The sequence below is a fragment of the Periplaneta americana genome, chromosome 4 (assembly GCF_040183065.1).
Source record: "Periplaneta americana isolate PAMFEO1 chromosome 4, P.americana_PAMFEO1_priV1, whole genome shotgun sequence".
NCBI lineage: Eukaryota > Metazoa > Arthropoda > Insecta > Blattodea > Blattidae > Periplaneta > Periplaneta americana.
Window position 1 is genome coordinate 200,753,825 of NC_091120.1, and position 20,138 is coordinate 200,773,962.

The following is a 20,138-nucleotide window of genomic DNA, read 5'->3' on the forward strand; positions in this document are numbered from 1 at the left end:
ATTATTATTATTATTATTATTATTATTATTATTATTATTATTATTATTATTATTATTATATTTAGCATCGAGTTGTGAACTGTAAGTCTAGAAGGTAATTCTGAGAGAGTATGGACAATCAATTTAGACACACCTCTCTGAGTTAAGTCTGTACAGGTAAGTCTTTGAGTTTATGGGGCCCTACAGATATGTAAAGCAGAGCAGATATTCTTGGAGTCAGATTTTTTTCTGTTATGGAGGAGAGCCCAAAGCCTTTCATTGCAACCTGAAGCTTATTATGCAGATCTCCTTAGACAGGGATGATTGATTGAAGTCTGTAAACCACAGTCCTGCAAGTATCGTGATTCACTGACTGGTGTCATCTATCAATTCAGCCACACAACACTCACAGTACAATGGAGTCCGCATTGAATGCCCCTCCATCCGGCCTGAAAGTTCCATAGCCTCCTCAGATCAATGTCATCTGTATGCAAATCATGGTACTACATTGTGCTGCATCCTATATTGACCTGAAGATAGTGTTACTGTAGGTACTGTGATTCACTATTTGGTGTCACCCATTGATACAGCCACACAACACTCACTCTGACAGAGTCCGTGTTAAATGCCCCTCTGTCTCCCTGAGAGTTCTGTAGCCTCCTCAGATCGATGCCAATTATATGTAAATCACGGTACTACATCTTGCTGCATTCTCGATCAACCTGAACTATTGAAAAATAACAAATGAAGTTGAAATTAATGAAGCAAAATGAGTCCGAGGTCCCATGATGAAAGTTACCAGCAATTTTGTTTCAATTGGTAGAGGGGAAAAACTTCGGAAAAAACTCCAACCAGGTAACTTGTCACAACCAGTATTTGAACCCAGGTTAGCTCGTTTCATGGTCAGACATGTTACTCCACAGTGGTGAACCTTAGTCAGTAATTTGGAGAGAGGAGAATGAAACAGTTGGAGAGCGGAAGGAGATAAAAAGCTATAGGATATTCTATATGGTAATTCTCTACATTTCAATTTAGGCACTGTTGGCAACATATGCATTCACAGAGGTACCAATCTTTCAAGTGGGTTATCAGTAATCCCACAGTATGCGTGAGGGTACCCCTCCCCCCCTCGTTCTGGCAAAGTCAGATGTAAACCATATTATGATCACACGTCACTTGTCATTTCTGTGAATGAACGAAATGCTTTGTGGCACGTTTCACATCTAGCAGCTGCTTTTCTATAACTGCCTACTACTTGAAGCATATTTCTCCTTGCGATGTCACCTTGATCTATTGGATCACAAGTGATTCCAGTGTTGATGTCTTTAATGTAGGCCTGAATTCTGATTTTTTTCTCACAACAAATTGATCTGATTGGTACTCATAGTTCTCATTGCACAAAATAACTTTTCAGTGATACAATTCACATAAAATTTATGTCTTCAGGGTTACCACTATACTTGAGAATCTTCACGAAAGATACATTTAATAGGAAAAGGAGTGTCCAATTTTTGTTTAATGTAAGAGGGGAAAATTAAAATTCAGAAAAACATGTCTTAGGGGGGAGGGGGGGAATTACCCAAGTAAATACGGTAGCTAGTATTACAGAGGTAAAAAATGCTGTTAAAAATTGCCCTTTACGCTAGCCTACTTAGCCTCTGAGTTCACTTGATATTATACTTTTAATCAACAATAACTTAAAGATTCAAGGACGTTAACATTAGTGTGCAAGACTGACAGGATGTCGATAAACAAACTGAAATGAAGTGAACTTGAAGGTACACTAACTTTAAAGATTCTATGAGAAATAGGTGATTTATTTTTTCTTTTCCTTTCCTTGTAATCGAGTCAAAATAGAGGAACAGTTGGCAGGTATAATTTATATTAATGTACAATTTTTAGTAAAGAGGTTCTTTTCCAAAGAAAAAAAGCCGCTATTTCTTTAAGTTAGAATTCAACTGAAATACTTTATAGGCATCTAAAATCCGTGGGGAACGGAAAGAAATGAATTATTTATTTTAAGAAAGTGGGGGGGGGGGGAATTTCCCCACTGGGCCACCTGAATTTATTGTTACCCCTCCCTATCATCATTATCATTTATAATGGTAGCTTTATGTCTTAGGTTCACTACATCTTCATAAGCCTGTTACATCCCCCTTTTTCTATTTGCTTCCAGTTTCGTATGTCAGAGGTCTCAAGAATCTCATAATATACTATAGTCTGGAACCACCCCAATCCAGACCTTGCCTCACAGGGACAGGGGCCAATAAACAGCTAGCTACAGGGTAATAATTGTTTTCGTGGCTCATGGTTATTTTATTTTTTATTTTATTGGGTTATTTTACGATGCTTTATCAACATCTAGGTTATTTAGCGTCTGAATGAAATGAAGGTGATAATGCCGGTGAAATGAGTCCAGGGTCCAGCACCGAAAATTACCCAGCATTTGCTCGTATTGGGTTGAGGGAAAACCCCGGAAAAAACCTCAACCAGGTAACTTGCCCCGACCGGGATTCAAACCCGGGCCACCTGGTTTTGCGGCCAGACGCGCTGACTGTTACTCCACAGGTGTGGACCTCATGGTTCTTGTACAGCTCAGTTTTTCAGATACTTTTCTGTCACATGATGCTCAATGTCCAAATGCGGAAAATATAAAATTTTTATACTACTATACATTTACAAGAAGTGAAACATTTTGTGCAGTATTGAATGAAAAGTGATCATTACAGCCCAAAGTCTTAGGTTTTTACACTTTTTGTTCCTTGCTTCCGAATTAAACATTTTTAAAAGTAATATTCTGAATCATGTCCGCAAGGGTTGGTCCTAAACGTGAATTCCATTAAACCCAAGATAGCCTAAATGTGACTTCAGAACACAGCCCTCGAAGAAAATCTAAAATACTCTTAAAATCTTTGCTTAACTTTTTATCATGATATAAAAATGGGGAGCTACAATGAGCAGCATAATCCAGTTTAGAATACCAAATTCAACTGCTAGGGGGGGATCAATGTTCTGACCACGTTACCTCCGTATTGGTCGGATGATCGTCCACCTCTGCTGCGGGTAAGTGGACGTGAGGCTAGTAGTCGGTTGGAAGGCCTTCGCTCTATTAGGGCTGTTGCACCACGGATTGTAAACCCAGGATATGAAACAATGAAATGTTTAACTTCAGTTCTAGAGGGAGAACATTTCAATGAGGATCTACAACAGTTGCGGGAATGGAATAAGATTTCATGTGATGTGGAACGAAACTTTTTTGGATTAAATATAGCCTCCAGAGTATCTGAAACCTCCTGGGTCAAAATAATACAGACGACAGAGGAGTCCAAACTGAGTATTTTGAGTTATGGAACCAATGGTCAGAATGCCTATTTCAGGTGCCACGAGATCTTGAATGAGAAATACGTTTGAGAAATGTTTTTGTAAGCTGCTTTGGTTTTCATAATAAACTGCCTACCACATCGATATCTAGTGGAACTAGCTTGCAAAACAATAACACAATTGCTGCAGGTAACATAGACCATTATGTACGTTTTCCATTCACATTTACGTCTGAATGAAGGAGTTATAGTGCGAAAATGCCTACTTTTGCCTATTAGTGCCCAATTTGATTTTCCATTTTTTACATTATTAATTTCTCTTTGTTTCTTTTTCATTTTATGTTTTCCGTAGTGTCTAATACATTTTTTTAACTCCCCGCACTGCATACATTCCAAGGCAGTATCAACTCCTTCCTCCATCCAGTCTTCAACTATAAATGATTTATGATTTCAAACTTTAATATGGGGAAAGTTTTATTGTTGACCGAAAGAGAAAAAGTTTCTTTCAACCCATAAGCAGTGCTGACTAGATCAGACGCTATGGACAGTACTCTATAACAGAGTCGCCAGTATGAAAGGATGATTCCAAGCCTTTGGCGTAAGATGATCTCGATAGCTCAGTGGTAGAGCGCCTGACCAGAGAACAGGAAGTCGCAGGTTCGATTCCCGCTCGAGGTTGTGAAATTTTTCTTTCATACCATGGCATGATTGTGACTATAATAGTATTTAAATTCATCAATATGTCACATCAATGGACGTGTATACGTCACCAAACATCGTAAGAAAAAGGTTCTTTATTGACAACCAAGGTAGGTGCTCTGCATGAAACAAATGTGGACCAAAGGATTAAAATAAAGCAGACTATCTCTAGCTCTTTACAGTAATCAGAGAATAAAATAAACATTTTCCAATTTATACTGGAGTAAGTGCTCTGTTGGTGTGGCGAATGTAATAGCAGAGAGAGGGAGGAGGAGGGAGGGGGGGAGATAGAGAGCGAGAGTGTGTACCCCTCTTTTCTCATGAAAAACAACAAATGAATAGACTACAGTGGACTATAGTGGACTTTATGTTGTCAGCAAACAGCTGGATACATTAAGAAGATTGATTGATTGATTGGTTTCGATTTTCGGTGCCAACAAATAAAACTGGCAGTTACTTTCTGTTATGTTCACAGCAGCATTTGACTTCGAAGAAACTGCCAACATTCATGAGATGAAAGAGAAAGTGCTATTTGAAATTTGAAAATTAATATTAATAAATAATACAGTAAGAATTAATAAATAAACAGCATTGATTTTAAAGTGGTATTCAGTTTTAAAAGTTCGTGCTAATTATTTCACGTGGTCAAACAAAATAAATTTTTAGGTTATGTCTCATGAATCATAAATTGTTTAGTGAAACCGATGAATCTCATGTTGCCAGACAAAATACATTTCAACATTAAACAAATAAATTATGAATGAATTAAATAAATAAATATGTATTATTGTTTCAGTAAATAGCACTGTGATTTTATCTACTTTGATGATATCTGGTAACAGTTGGCAACATTCAAAAGACTGCCATATTACCTTTCTAGGAAATACTGTATTTGCTCGCGTAATTTGCGCCCCCGCGTATTTTGCGCACCCTAATTTTTAAGGGATTATTTTGAACTTTATTTTTGCTCCTTGTATTTTGCGCACACATTTTACGTACATATTTTTTTCAGTGTAGTAGGGATTACGTACATATTTTTTTCAGTGTAGTAGGGATTTTCCTTCCCTACAGTCCATAGTAGGTCATTCACCAGCAACTGAAGTACCTGCTTCAGAAAGAAACCCCAAAGTCCAGCTACTTTAACAATGCTTGTCCTTGGTAGAGACAAGTAACCGGTATAGAAAATTAGCCCTACTGTAAATACTTACCTATACATATACTAATTGAGATAAACTCAGAACAGGACCTCTTATTTAAAAAATCCGCATATTTTACGCACCCCAATTTTTCAGTGGCCAAAGTTAATTAAAAAGTGCGCAAATTACGCGAGCAAATACGGTAATCTTATAAGGGCCCTACTATATTCACTGCCAGGGGCTACTCAATATTTCGATAATCTTTTATTTAATCTTCAATTTCTCAGTCTTAGTTAGTATGGACAGCTAATTTTTGTACTTTATCTGCTGTACAGCTCTAACAATGTCCACTGTTTGAGGAGAGATTTCAGCATGAGCTCACCAATAGTTTCTTTGTCAGTGTGAGATGCTGAGTTCTTTGACTGACCTGAGTTCTTCTTTGGGGTGGGAGGCAGTCGTTTACGGCGTGGAGGTTCCTCCTCTTCCTCTTCAGATTCGCTCTCCTCGGAGACATGGGCTGGCAGTCGAGATGGACCTATGATATCAAGAACAGTGAATTAAATTGCTAGTACCAAATACTCTTCAATGTTAATACCGAAAAGTTCACGGTAAAAGTGGCGAATGACTCACCAGTGCTATCTAGAGGCAGGGATTGTAGGCAGCGAGGATGACGTGTTGAATGGCACGTTGAACTGTGATATGAGCTTTGTTCTTCAACAAACACATAATGTCCTAAGGATTATTCTCATTATAGTTCTAGCTTATCCAATGTCAGTTAAAAGTGGAAATGTTTGTTCTATGTTTTGTAAAAACTATGCCTAGCAAAATATGTTAGATCTTTCTTCAGATTTCCGAAAGATAAGAGATTGGGAGTATTCATGTAAACACTAGTAAAATATTACTTTTCTGTTATAAGATGATGATGATTATATTATTATTATTATTATTATTACTGTTTCTACTACCGGTACTACCGTTATTTGCTTTTGTCTTTTAGGTGTGCCAAGCTCATATAGACAGACAGTATTTAATGAGGTTTAATAGGGCACGTCAGCTACTATTGCTATTTGCGTCCTTATCTAAAGCTCTTTAACAAACAAAACACAAACAATATCATAAGCAAAATGCGAGCACTAACTAAAAACGCTGTCAACAGTTCTAGACGAAACGTTTAAAATTAGAGAGATAGAATATATTATGTACAAAAATCACAAAATATTTTCAGATCACTTTTGATTATCGGACTTCAATAACCATAATTTAAAACATTAGGAGTAAGTAAAAATAGAGTGTAATAAATTGGAAAAGTATACCGAAGTTTCAAATCAGTCGCAGGACTGTTAATTTTTAATACTCTGTTTAAGAGAGTGAAGATAATAGATTTTCCTCCACTGAATTTAACAGCTCCTTCTTCCGAAAATATGAGTCAAAATCAAAGCACGATGAAAGAATCGCGAATGTCCCGAATAAACATATTAGATCTTGCATCGAGGAAGTTACGGGTTTTCTTATATTAGAAACGACAGACCATACGCCTCCATCGTATAATTAGATAGTGCATTAGCAATGGCATATTCTCTGTGTTAACTGAAACAGTTACTAAACTGCATAAATCTACTTTACATTGTTCATATAAAACACCATTTCTTTATAGTTTCTCCGTATAAAAAATTAAAAGTCTTTACTTTTTTTAATCCAAATAGTGTGTCTTGAGATGCATAACAAAAATGTGTATTTTTGATTTTGTAAAGAAAGTGGACTCATGTTTTTTCATAATAAGTGATTCAGGTAGTTATTCGGACAAATAATTTGCCTAGTCCTACATTTTAAAGTCATTATTAACATTTCACTAAATTTAGATCATTTTTTTACGATGCAAGAAATCCTAAAAAATATAAAATGGCTCAAGTGGAAATGACAGCTCTGAACACAGCATGTCCAAATGCCGATTTAATTAAAATTGTTCAAGATAATGAATTCATTAGTTACAAGTGTGCTTAAAAAGAAGGAAATGGGGAAACAATATTCCAGTTACGATAAAAGTTTTGCCGCAACATTCCATTAATGTTCACCTCAAGGCTAAAGATTTCTAAGAATTAAATTATGTTTACCAACAGTTAGATCTCTCAAAAATTGACTTCACGAATTTGGTATAGGCTCGGTATAAATCGTACCATTCTACAATTAATTATTAAAAATAAAATCCGATATTCTACCACTGAGTGAAAAAGTTGTAAGTATTATTGTTGAAGATAAAATGTCTTTGAAGGAAAACAATGTATAATGCTAAAACAGACACTTTCAGAGATTCGTTGAATTAGGTATAGATAGGCCTAATCAACAAACTTCAACCGACGTAAAAATTTCAGAAATACCATTTGCAAATCAAGCACTGCTTTTCATTATTCGAGGAATGTGCAAACTTTTAAAGCAAACTACGTATAATTTATTTTCTATCAAAAGGTACCATGCCTGCAGAGATTTTAAAATCACATCTGCTTGATGTAAAAAATAAAATACAAAATACAGGCTTCATCCCTAAAGCAGCAACTGTGCCAGTATCTTCACTGACAAACATTTCAATGTGCTAATAAATTGTTACATCAAAAATAAAATGGATATCCATTAGCCAAGGAACGAAATACGCGATGTATGAAAGTTTCTAAAGTCATGCACAACTAAATAATTTGAAATTACGAGAATTGTCTCATTTCATTTCTATTCCAGTAACTTTGTAACTTCTTATTAATTTAAAATGTTATGAATCTTGTGACTCTAAATAAAACTATTGATTTGCATTTTTTATTGACATCAAATGCACACCTCTCTGTTTTTCCTCACGTAATCCAGCATGCCGCAAGGAGTGTATAAACAATCCCAGCCACTAGATAGCAGCACAGTCACTTACGCCGCCGCTTGCAATGCTGAACAGGCAAGCTTTCCAATATTATTGTATAGAGTATTTGCTAGTACGCAACTGTATTTTGCATATTGCCTGAATATTAATTATCAAACGTGACCGATTTTCAATTCCCAGCTCTTTTCAACTCGTTTCGACTTAATTGATACCAATTCTAAATTTATGTACGTCATACTGTCTCTATGCTAATGAAAACAGATGCATGACATCTGTCAAAATGCACGTGTTGTTAAGCACTGTCGGTGATACTGTCCAACCATTAACTTCACCATTATCTTATACTGAAAGCTCTCCTTAATTTATATTTTGTTTAACTTCAATGTATTTTAATGGCTATTTTATGATGCTTTATACTTCATAAACTGTGATGGTTATCTAGCATCTGAATGAAATGAAAGTAATAATGCCAGAGAAATAAGTCCAGGGACCAGCACTGAAAGTTATCCAGTATTTGCTCTAAATGGGTTTTCCCCTGGAAAAAACCTCAACCAGGTAATTTGTCCGAATCAGGATTTGAACCCAGGCCCGCTTGTTTCATGGTCAAACATCCTCCACAGCAGTGGACAGTTCAATGTTGCTAATCTTATGAGAATTATCGTTTCATACAATAATTCTGTCAATCAGAAATTGAGCAATAATTGACTTCTATTCTACAAATCTTGAGTCTTTAAATTTAGCAAGTGCACCACAGAACGGACACATGATTTTGATATTACATAGGCCTATTTAGCACAAATTTTACGATTTTTAATCACATATTAATTATTTAAGTACATATTTTTAGGATCAATATTACATAAAAATCCGGATTCTAGTAATCACATATTCACAGAAAAGTTCATATGAATATTGTGTGATCGGTTAAGCACACTTAAATGCCATCGACCTGGCCCAGGATCGAACCCGCAACCTTGGGCATAGAAGGCCAGCATTATACCAACTCGCCAACCAGGTCGACTGTGTGATCGGTCAACACAAACAAGTAGACATGTAAAATAAACAAATCTCATATGACCTGCAGTTATCTTGGTGGCTCACCTGCCCGAGACGGCCTGGTCACAGCAGTAGACGTGCCTGCAGAGGGCTGCTGACTGGTGGAGGCCTCTCGAGTGGATGAGGACGTTTTGGCCTTGGTGCGCGTCATGGCCAGCTTGCTGAGCACCTCTCGCCGCCGTGCACACTTCCAGTTGTTGATCACAGTCTTCATGTGCTCCTCAAACATTGCTGACAATCTTACAGTCATTGAGTAAATCTGCAACAGATTGTAAATGTCACAATAAGCATATGTGCTCGGATTACAACAAAGCTTCCAAATGATACCCTAACATCAGCCACATGGCTAATGTATTAGCTTTGCATGTCTGGGACCTGGGTTCAGAACCTGGTGAACCATGGACACGTAATTCAAGAGGCTCAAGAAATCCATGCCATGTGTGCTTACCCAATCCTGGACCATTCTCCTTAACTAAAGTCAGCTGAGACAGCCGGAATTACCAGTGCTTCAGTTCACAGTTTTCAGTACAGTGACTCGTGCGTGGCTGACCTTGATCCGCCAGTTCGAAAAACACAGATAATAGCATATGAGCTATTCCATCTCAAATCGACCGAAATGTAGAGAAAATTGACCTTACAATTTCTAAATATAATAGAACTTTTTTTGTACGTAGAGAACTGTGATACATTGCTTTGTGCAAAGTTTGAGGCATCAGAACTTCATAGTCTTTAAATTTAAAATATTTAAATTTATCGTATTTTCAAAAAATTAGCAACTTTAAACTGTTGTAGCTCCGAAACCCTTTCACCCAATGATCAAAATCATGGTTTATTTTGATGCTGAGAAATTAAAGTTTATATTGACATATAAACAGTTTTTCTTACTTTTTATGGAAATAGAGAAATTTAGATTTTTCTTCATTAAGACACCTTTGACCACGAAAAATTATTTTTAAAATATATGGTTAGATTCCGCATTGGAAGTACAAATAAACACATATTTTTTATTGGTGTACCGTTGATAAGAAAGTATTGAAAATATCAAATAAAGAAAATAAATAGTACGCACGTGAAGTAACCACCTGACTGTGAGATGGGAGCTAGCCGAGACAAGCAAGGCCAGGAGACAAACACGTGATATTTCGTCTAGTAGCGCATAGCTGGGCTAGTTTTATCACAAGTTTTCATAAACACAGGAGTAAAATGACGCCCAACGCTCGCTTATCTTCAGCTCTCGGCCAGTGCATGCGGTACTGCGCCGTTCAAGTCTAGACGTGTGAAAATAATTTATTTAATACCCTCGAAACTTATTGCCAAGCCACTAAGCAAACAATCCCGAAGTCCCTCTTAATAATGCAAGGTTTTTTCTCAATATTTTTTTAATTTTAACAAATTGGCAAAAAGCCTAAAAGTAAGTAAAATCAGATTATCTGTCTCTCTGTATACAATAAAAATAAGGATTACTTCTTACCATAACCTACCAAATGTCAGCTTCAAAATGAGCTCTAGTTCAATGTTCTGCAGTAAATGGTTCCAGAGTTCTGAGCGCTGAAAGAGGCTTGTTTTTATAAAAATACGCTAAATTTGTCGCTCAATAATACGAAAACCGTTTGACTTTCGATAGTATATTTTTGAAAATGCACTCTCCTCAGCAACTTGTATAAATAGGGAAAAAATTACAGTATAAAAAAATGCGAGATTTTTTACTGATCGATTTCATATGGAATAGCCCATATGCAGTAAAAGGTGGAAAATAGTCAGGTTTCACCCTTATGGTATAACGTGAGAAGACTGAGATCGTATGGCAACAATGTCCTTCAACTTGCCCTGTACTAGCTGAGCCCACATTCAATCAAATTTTGCAAGCACAATAATTCGACAAATTTTACCAAATGGAGATGCAGCATTAGAAATCCATCATCCTTAGTCCACAAACTTCAGACCCAGTCACAAGCACTGAAAATATCACCAGGCCCTTAATGTCTAAGATGGAAAGTGATTTACAAGTTTGTCGACCTGGTTGGCAAGTTGGTATAGCACTGGCCTTCTATGCCCAAGGTTGCGGATTCGAACCCGGGCCAGGTCGATTGCATTTAAGTGTGCTTAAATGCGACAGGCTCATGTCAGTAGATTTACTGGCATGTAAAAGAACTCCTGCAGGACAAAATTCCGGCACATCCGGCGACGCTGATATAACCTCTGCAGTTGCAAGCGTCGTTAAATAAAACATAACATTTAAAAAATTTTACAAGTTTAGTTATGGTGGCTTTGCTACTGGGGTATGTAACTTGGTCCAATGGTTATCACATGAGCGTATGCACACTCACTCGTGAGCGTTGGTTGGTGTTGTAATTCTTGGAATTCGTGAAGATGAGCCTCATATCCTTGCAGAACTCGAGGGGGCTCTCGTAATTGCCACCCAGCAGGTCCTCCTTGACGGTGCGCAGATCCATGGGTGTGTCAATCATTTGGTAATAGTCCGGATGTTCCAGCTGGTCAACAGGCATCCTGCACACAACAATGTTCTGAGTTAGTTGAATTCCATTCCATTCCAATTCCATACAACCCTCTGATCCAAAGGCCAGCCAGTATGATAACTGCTACACAACTGAAGAACAAGGCAAATGAGAAGTGGGAAAAGTTGGAGAAGGAAGAAAAAGACCAAAAGCATGAAAAGAAATGATACAGATGAAAAAAAGGGAAAGTTGAAGAGAGAGAATAACAGTAATGCGAGCACAAGAAAGAAAAAAGATGACAAAAAGTATAAAGAGAAATGAGAGATAAACGATCAAATGAAGAAAACAAAAAGGAGAAGGAAATAGATATGTGGAAGGAAGAAATAAAGACAAAAAAGCAGAAGAGGAAGCACACCGCACCTGAATGGGGTGGAGTCCTCACAGCTCCACAGCATCTCCAGCAGATCCCTGCACTCGCGTCGCCAGTCGGAGGGCGTGCTGACAGTCGGGGTGTTGCGCAGCATCCTGCACTTGCGCTGCTCCCGGTGCCGTCGGCCACTGGTCCCTGCAGTGGCAGCCGAGCGACTACTGCTTGGTCCAGGCTTTGCTTCCACGTCCACATCCGACTCTGAGTCTGACGACTTGTACGTGTCCAGCAGCTGGTGGTACACGGCTGACACATCCAGGTCATTCCGGTCCCTGCAACAGATATGCACCAGTCTGTCTTACCATGCTTTCACAGTAACAAGACGCAACAGTAAAGACTGATTCACAATAAACCGGGAACGGAAACGACAATGGAAATATTGTCAAAATAAATGCATTTAAATGTGAGCATTCATAATTAACATTCACGTGTCCGTTCCAGCAAGCTTCTCATTAATTGTGAATGCTCACATTTACAGTAAATACATTTATTTTAACAATATTTCTGTTCTCATTGTCGTTTCCATTCCCAGTTTATTGTGAACCAGCCTTAATCCTTATATTATGATCATAAACAGACATGCTCCATCGCAGTGGTGGAGTGCTTCAGAGATGTGCAAACCTTTAAGTGTTTTAACATTTCTACTTTTGTTACGTGCTGTCTCTTCTCACTTTATAGATCTCTTGGATATGGAACAACAAGTTTTGATGGAGAAATCATTGCAATAAGTGAATGTCTCAGGAATCTTCTATGCCACATCAGTAAATATAGGAATGCAGTTATATTGTCAGACTCCAAAGAAGCTATTCTATCAATCGTCTCTAAACACACACCTTCATCTCAAACAGCAGAAATAACTAAAATGCTCTCTCAATTAATATCACTCAATAAAAGAATTGTATTCCAATCGATACCATCCCACTGTGGAATCCTGGGAAACGAGAATGCGGATGCTTTAGCAAAGAAGGGCAGCACTGCTACTTACAGACCTGTTACTAAATCTACGTATTACTCTGTGAAAAGATTTATTAAATCTACATACTTAGACTTCAACAAACAAAATTTGATAACACAATCCCAAGGGAAAAAATGGAACTCTCTGCATCAAAATCCACAGTTAATTCCCGATTTACCACGAAAATCGTCTGTAGCTGCATTTAGATTGGCAACAGGCCATGATTGTTTGGCCAAACACCTGCATAGAATTGGAATATATCTGTCCCCTAACTGCCCATTGTGCAACTCAAACCAAGAAATGGATTCGGAACATCTCAAAATCTGTGCTTCAGTGGCTGGTCATGATAATATCTTTGAAAAATATTGGAGTGCAAGAGGTCAAATGACTTTATTGTCAAACGCCTGGCATTAGAAAACAACAACAACATTTGTACTTTTGAGTGAAATATTTTAACTAATTAGCTTCAAGTGTAAGGATATGTAATACGAGGACATGCTGGGAGTTTCAAGTTTAGACGAATTTGCTATCTGACAGCCTGGCATTTCATGAGTTTGTGAACATAATTCCACTCACCAATGCTCCTGCACCCTTAACAGTGGGAGTTGAAAGAAAGTGGTATTTATGGTTGCACTCAGGTGAAATTTTATCAATCCTGTTGAAAAAATTCGATTTTTTGTTTTTGATATTAAAAATGTTACATTGGGGGAGGTGGGATATGATGATAGAGACTGGATTAATCTTGCTCAGGATAGGGACCAATGGCGGGCTTATGTGACGACAGCAATGAACCTCCGGGTTCCTTAAAAGCCAGTAAGTAAAGTAAGTAAGTATATGGTTCAGAGAACCTCTTCACAAATTTTCATGCAGATAGGTCTTCTCAATCTGCCACAGTAAACTCTCGACTATCCAAGCTGGTTTATCTGGTTTGGGGATTACCCATGCATAGCTTATGCTCGAAAATAATTTATTACTTATTAATATAAAATGACAATGACAAGAAATCACGAAAAAATTAAGAGGACATTTGATAAAATCTGAGAATGTTACTTTGTTGAATCAGCTGTTAAAATGACCAACAGATTGTTAGACATTCACAGAAGTTAATGCAACTACTTACCTCTCTATAATCAGCATTCAAAGTGTTTTTAGCAAGTCTTTAATTTTCAATTATATGGAACTGGGAATTTTTTTTGTGTTCGAAGTTCAGAAAGTGGGATTTTCAAGTTGAAAAATTGGTGTTTTCAAATTGAAATTTTTGGCATTTTCAAAATAAACAGCTTCAACAGGGCCATAAAAACTTAGTTTTCAAAATGTATTTCAGAAAAAAAAAATGATATTTTCTGTTGACATTTATCAGACAAAGCATTACTCTAAGATGAGAAGCGTTCACAGTTTGAAATTGCGTATGTCACATAGGAACAATGGGTGCATTCAGCTAGTAACAGTGCTTACAATATGACTCTCAGTATATAAGCACAAAACAAGGTTGGATATGTCAGGAATGGTTCATACCAAATATTTGAACGAAAATGATACTACAGAATATGTAGATCATAGATCTCGATCTTATCTGACGTCTATGTTCACATATATTTTTGTTATTGAAGAAAAGGAGTACAACTCACTGCTTGCCTTTTTGGTAGAAGAAGAATTGTTTTCTCAGAAGTTTACAAAACGTGGGATAGGCTTTTCATCCACCAAGCCCTTCAATTATAAAAAATACTAGTGGCTTGTGCAGCAAATACTGCAAACTAAGTTCATTAGACGTTCAAATAAACATTTTTCAGATTTATTTTCAATGAAGAATACCAGATATTCTGAAAGTTATTTGCTTCCATAATAATGAAAGATACTCTCTCTCTCGAGCCAATGCTGAAGAGAACCACGCATATAAATATCTACACCATACCGCCATTAATATATGAAAAAGACCCAACCCCACTTGATTAATAACTATAAAAATATTTGATTTTTAATAATATTATTATCTTACGTAAGTTTTATAGCTTTCAGTAACATATACTCTATATATATATATATATATATATATATATACTATATAGTCGCCACTCAGTAAAATGTAGAAATCAAAATCTAATTTAAGTTATTCTCTACATCCTCTTATATAACCCCAAAACATTTCATTTTCTTATCATCAATATAGCATTAATATGTATAATTAATGAAAAATAGTCACATCATGGCATTAACTACAATAATATTTCATTTCTAATGGTAATAATGTCATCAAACCACCTCAAGTTTTGTAGTTTTTAATATCCAATTCAGAGTTGTACTCAGAAAATTACACACCACAGAATCGAGCCCGTAAATTATTTTTAGTAAGTTAAGTTTTTAATAGCCAATTTAATTTGAGCTCTAAATATGTCAGCATTCTTGCAATCATGGCCTTCGTGTAATATTGTTTACTGTGGTGTGTGTTTCGTTTTATACTGAAATGCAATTAGCTAGTTCTCAAAACTGACGACAGATGGATTTTGGAAAATAGGAAAATTATGTTGAAAAATGGACATTTCACTGACAACTACTATTTTTCTGAAAAACTTTGGGTTCCAAGCTTCAAAATGAGGGGTCATTTATTAAAATCCATTCAGCCATTTTCCCGTAATTTCCATTACCAGTTCAAATTATATATATATAGATGATTTAAACTGTCTTTTCAATCAGTGTCTTCATGCTTGTCTCTGAACCTAAGTACTCCAGGTATTCTTTGTTAAGTTAACTACACTGGATGTTCTGTGATGTATAATTACAGCACATGGTGTCTCTATGACTCAGTGCTTCAAATCTCAAATGACATTGCAGTTGTCGTGCATGACATCTTAAAAGACCATTGAGGCCTTTGACAGAAAAAGGAGGAAACAAGGTAGAAAATTTGATCTTGGATGAACTGAGAATGCCTGCTTACTTGATAACTCGTAGGCACAATTCTGTAATAATGCGAGCTTTCTTGACTATCTGACTGCTCGGCTCGTTGAACTTCTCAGCATTTGTAGCGATGTACCGAACATCGAACTGGGCTGATGTCACACGACGATAGAACCGATTCTCAAATCTCCCCTGCGAATCAAAGATGTGACATGAGCTTGTGTTTCCTTTTCAGTCACACAGAGCATGCAACAGAGACTGGGTCTCACCTTGATGGTGGAGAGATCAATAGGGTACTCCACAACGAGGGCGTAGCTGGGGTAGCGGTTCAGGTCAACAGGAGCTATAAATGGCTCTGCTATCGCAAGGCTCATGATTTGGTCCAACCCCCTCAATATCCGCGTGCAGGTGGCATCTCGACCACCTTGTGGCCACTCCTGTGACGTTGGTCGATACAGAGTTGCCTGGATTTCCTCAGGTAGAACAGGCACTGCACCACCAACCTGTACATATTAATATGAACAAATCTTAAAACTTACAGAAAGAGTCTTCTGTGTCATGAGGAAAAATCAGACAGAATTAAAGCCTACATTAAACACATCAACATTGGAATCACTTCTGATCCAGAAGATCAAGATGACATCACAAAGAGAAGAAATATGCTTCAAGAAGAAATTTGCTGCAAAACATGCTACAATGTGCTTTATATCTCATCTTTTGAAGAGGTGGAGAAGTTCAAATATCTGGGAGCAATAGTAAAAAATATAAATGATACCCGGGATGAAATTAAACACAGAATAAATATGGGAAATGCCTGTTATTATTCGGTTGAGAAGCTTTTATCATCCAGTCTGCTGTCAAAAAATCTGAAAGTTAGAATTTATAAAACAGTTATATTACCGGTTATTCTTTATGGTTGTGAAACTTGGACTCTCACTTTGAGAGAGGAACAGAGATTAAGGGTGTTTGAGAATAAGGTGCTTAGGAAAATATTTGGGGCTAAGAGGGATGAAGTTACAGGAGAATGGAGAAAGTTACACAACACAGAACTGCACGCATTGTATTCTTCACCTGACATAATTAGGAACATTAAATCCAGACGTTTGAGATGGGCAGGGCATATAGCACGTATGGGCAAATCCAGAAATGCATATAGAGTGTTAGTTGGGAGGCCGGAGGGAAAAAGACCTCTAGGGAGGACGAGACGTAGATGGGAGGATAATATTAAAATGGATTTGAGGGAGGTGGGATATGATGATAGAGAATGGCTTCATTTTGCTCAGGATAGGGACCAATGGTGGGCTTATGTGAGGGCGGCAATGAACCTCCGGGTTCCTTAAAAGCCAGTAAGTAAGTAAGTAAGTGCCTTATATCTGACTTTGCCAGATGGGGAAGGCACACACACTATGGTATTACTCAGTGGCGGCTCCTGCGTATTTCTTAAGAGGAGGAAAGAAGTTAACAGCATGAAATGACACCTTCTTCAATGAAACATGCTACAAATTAACCTACATGCATATATGTAAGACCAGGTAGTGTTGGGGTTGGCCTTCCCTTCTGTATAGCAATAATCTGTTCTTGTAAACTGAGTTTCCTAAATTTACCAAAATATAATATGTTTTCACTTCCATTCATTGTTGAATAATTGCACAAATTGACAATTACAAGGAAATTCATAACCTCGCAGCATTTTTCGAGCACACTACAGCATCACACGTGTTGGAAGAGACTAGCTACTAACACGTAACCGGAACCGTTTTACGGAAATGGGAATGGGAAATAATCTGAGGAAAGCGAGAATATTGCTTTTGAAGAATGTCAGTTCTTGTACAGTCATACTACCATTATTGTTCAAAGCTGCCGGTGGCCGATTAACTTTTTATGCTAAAAATAATGCAGTTTGGAGTACCTACTTTCAATCTCAAATATATTTGTACAAAACTGACAATTTGGGCGTTGCTCTGTTTAGTAGACAATGAATGGAAGTGAATTTCAGGGGCCAAAAAGATCTGCGATATTAACGTAGAACTAACTACTTCCTCTTAGTTTTATGTAAATCCAGCTTTAACTTTCAAATATCCTTGAAAATTTCAAACCATGAATAGTAGCCTATATAAAATGCAATGAATAATATTTTTTATTTATAATTTCAAAAAAAAAAAAAAAAAGTTTATATGGTATCTTTCATAGCTTTGTGTTAAAGCTGTTTTTATTGTGCCTCCTCCTAGATGTGTTATAGTCCGGTTGAATGCAACATCGTTAGAGCGATAGCGAGCTTGCTGCACGACCAGTAGGTTTCTATTTCCCGCCCATATGCTGATTCAGAGGAGGATCTGCTCCCTCTCCGTTCATTTACTCGCTTTAAAACTCTGCTTCTTTCTCTGGCCGCTAGTGCGCTGTTGTCTATATGTGTTAATTGCAGTAAAGGAAGAATGGATTGACTTTCCTCCACACAAACAATCTCGCATCCTTCTCACAGTTTTATAGCAGCACATGAGTGCACGTTGTTTAAAACTCGTTCAATTGAGGTTTTCTTATAGCTGAGAACTTAAAAATTATCGAATCTTCCTCGAATTTCAAGGCACATATTTTATTTGGTATTTACTTTCAAAAGAAGAAAAATGTGAGGACATTCCTCCCTTCCCTCCCCCAAGGAACCACCACTGGTATTACTGATAAGTGCCAACCCACTTGAAAGGTTGGCACCTCTGGGTCGGACACATCATAGAAATCAATAACAGAGCTGAAATGAAATTCCAGGCAATTTGATAATTAACTAGTTTTATGCTTAACAGCTCCATGCTGGTTATAAATGTCCAACATCTGACTTTGTATGATTCCAAATCAGTGGCTGAATGCATATTTCACAACATGATTTTCATCTTTAATCAGAGCAAAGTGTACTTTACAGTCCTAAACTTACCTCTCGAGGAAGCCGTTGTCCATCTACAGGCTCCAGATCCCAGGGACTCATTCGCTCATATTCACCATTGTCCCAGCGCACTCGGTAACAAGTGAATAACGAATTGGGAAACACTACAGGATCCAGAGGGCTCTGTGACTCTATCCTTCCGATCCACCAGCAGTCGTCAATCATGCAACGAAAACGGTCCCCTGTTGACAGATGTAAGCCATTTAAAAATATTTTGCCAACAGTAGCTTGTTGTTCCTTGATGTTATTATTGCCAAAAACCCACTAGTTTTGATTATCCTAACAAGTTTTATACAAATAAGAAAAAGTAACGATATTAATGCTAGTTGATTTGTAATTGCTTACAAGATGCTCTGAAGAGACCCTTCTGCTAGCATCACAATGTTGAAAATTACCCAGCAATTGAATATCAAGCGGAAAAATGTTGCAAACGACATTTTATTTCTTCTTGCAATGTTTTAATATAATAATGTTGCACATAGCTACTCTGTTTTATATATTAGTGAACTCTGTTTGTTGAAAATGAAAGTAGAACTTTCAATTTAGTCTACAGAATCTAGGAAGATGTGGGCAAATGTTACAATGCTGAGCATCAAGTACTTCTGTTTCTGTTCCTGTAAAATTTCAGTTTGATGTATGCAACGTCAGGAACATAATTTCGTAAAAAAATAGTAAATAAATTAAATATGGTAATCCTTTTTGGTATTATTATTATATAAACATTAAGGCACAAAATTATATTTATAAACAAGTTGACATCTCAGTAAAACTCTATCCAACTGGGTCACCTTCACTGTCTCACAACTCACTCCCAGAATCTTGGAATGCTGGCTCATTTTGTTTAAAACTGTATCTCAAAGTGCATGACACACTTTGTTAGAAGAAGGGGACTAGTTACTTGACAAGTCCGGTTTTTCAACTTAACGCTAGAATTCTACAATGTTCCATGCAAGTGACAACTTCCATTTTTACATTAAATGATAAAGGATCTACCCATGGGTACATCCTACATTCTAAGATGAAGGATCACTCATATAATATGAGAGCACTCTTAACTCAGATACCCCAAAATTGCTGACAAGTCTCATTTTTGATCTCAGCTCCTCAATTATTACTGAAGTAATTGCATCTTTCTCTGAATAACAAATGAAGCACATTGTCTCTCCGATGATCCACTGACTCATCTGGAACAGTTGCATTTTCATCACACACACTTTTGTATGTAATGTCATGCTGCTTAAAGCGATGAAGCCATCCATTAGAAGCCCTAAAATTGTCCACTTTCAGTCTTAATGCGATGGTTTGTTGTGAATAGATTCTCATGCACTGCAGCAGATGATTAACACGTGGTTTCTGGCACTGTGTTGCGTCAGGTATCTTACCTGGGTACGAATGGTAGATAAGGGGAGGAACAGGAACTGTTACTGAA

The 20,138-nt window shown here is 37.1% G+C and overlaps 1 protein-coding gene and 1 non-coding gene across 7 annotated transcripts in view; one reads left to right on the plus strand and one right to left on the minus strand.

The window, feature by feature from the left end:
- BRWD3 (bromodomain and WD repeat-containing protein) overlaps positions 1-20,138 on the minus strand; it is a 79,016-nt gene that overhangs the window by 8,643 nt on the left and 50,235 nt on the right. For 4 of the 6 annotated variants that reach the window (XR_011331903.1, XM_069824633.1, XM_069824629.1 and 1 more), the window contains 8 exons: positions 18,701-18,891; positions 16,047-16,280; positions 15,818-15,969; positions 11,924-12,202; positions 11,375-11,555; positions 9,093-9,306; positions 5,562-5,669; positions 3,005-3,094 (listed from right to left, as the gene is read on the minus strand). Coding sequence is in view for 5 of the 6 variants with exons in the window: in XM_069824633.1 (XP_069680734.1) it covers positions 3,005-3,094; positions 5,562-5,669; positions 9,093-9,306; positions 11,375-11,555; positions 11,924-12,202; positions 15,818-15,969; positions 16,047-16,280; positions 18,701-18,891 (1,449 nt within the window). In the remaining variant the exon portion in view is untranslated. The remainder of the gene's footprint in view (positions 1-3,004; positions 3,095-5,561; positions 5,670-9,092; positions 9,307-11,374; positions 11,556-11,923; positions 12,203-15,817; positions 15,970-16,046; positions 16,281-18,700; positions 18,892-20,138) is intronic. The other 2 variants (XM_069824632.1, XM_069824630.1) reach the window with 1 other exon arrangement.
- On the plus strand, positions 3,906-3,977 carry TRNAS-AGA (transfer RNA serine (anticodon AGA)). The gene has a single exon. It is a non-coding gene; the product is annotated as a tRNA-Ser (tRNA).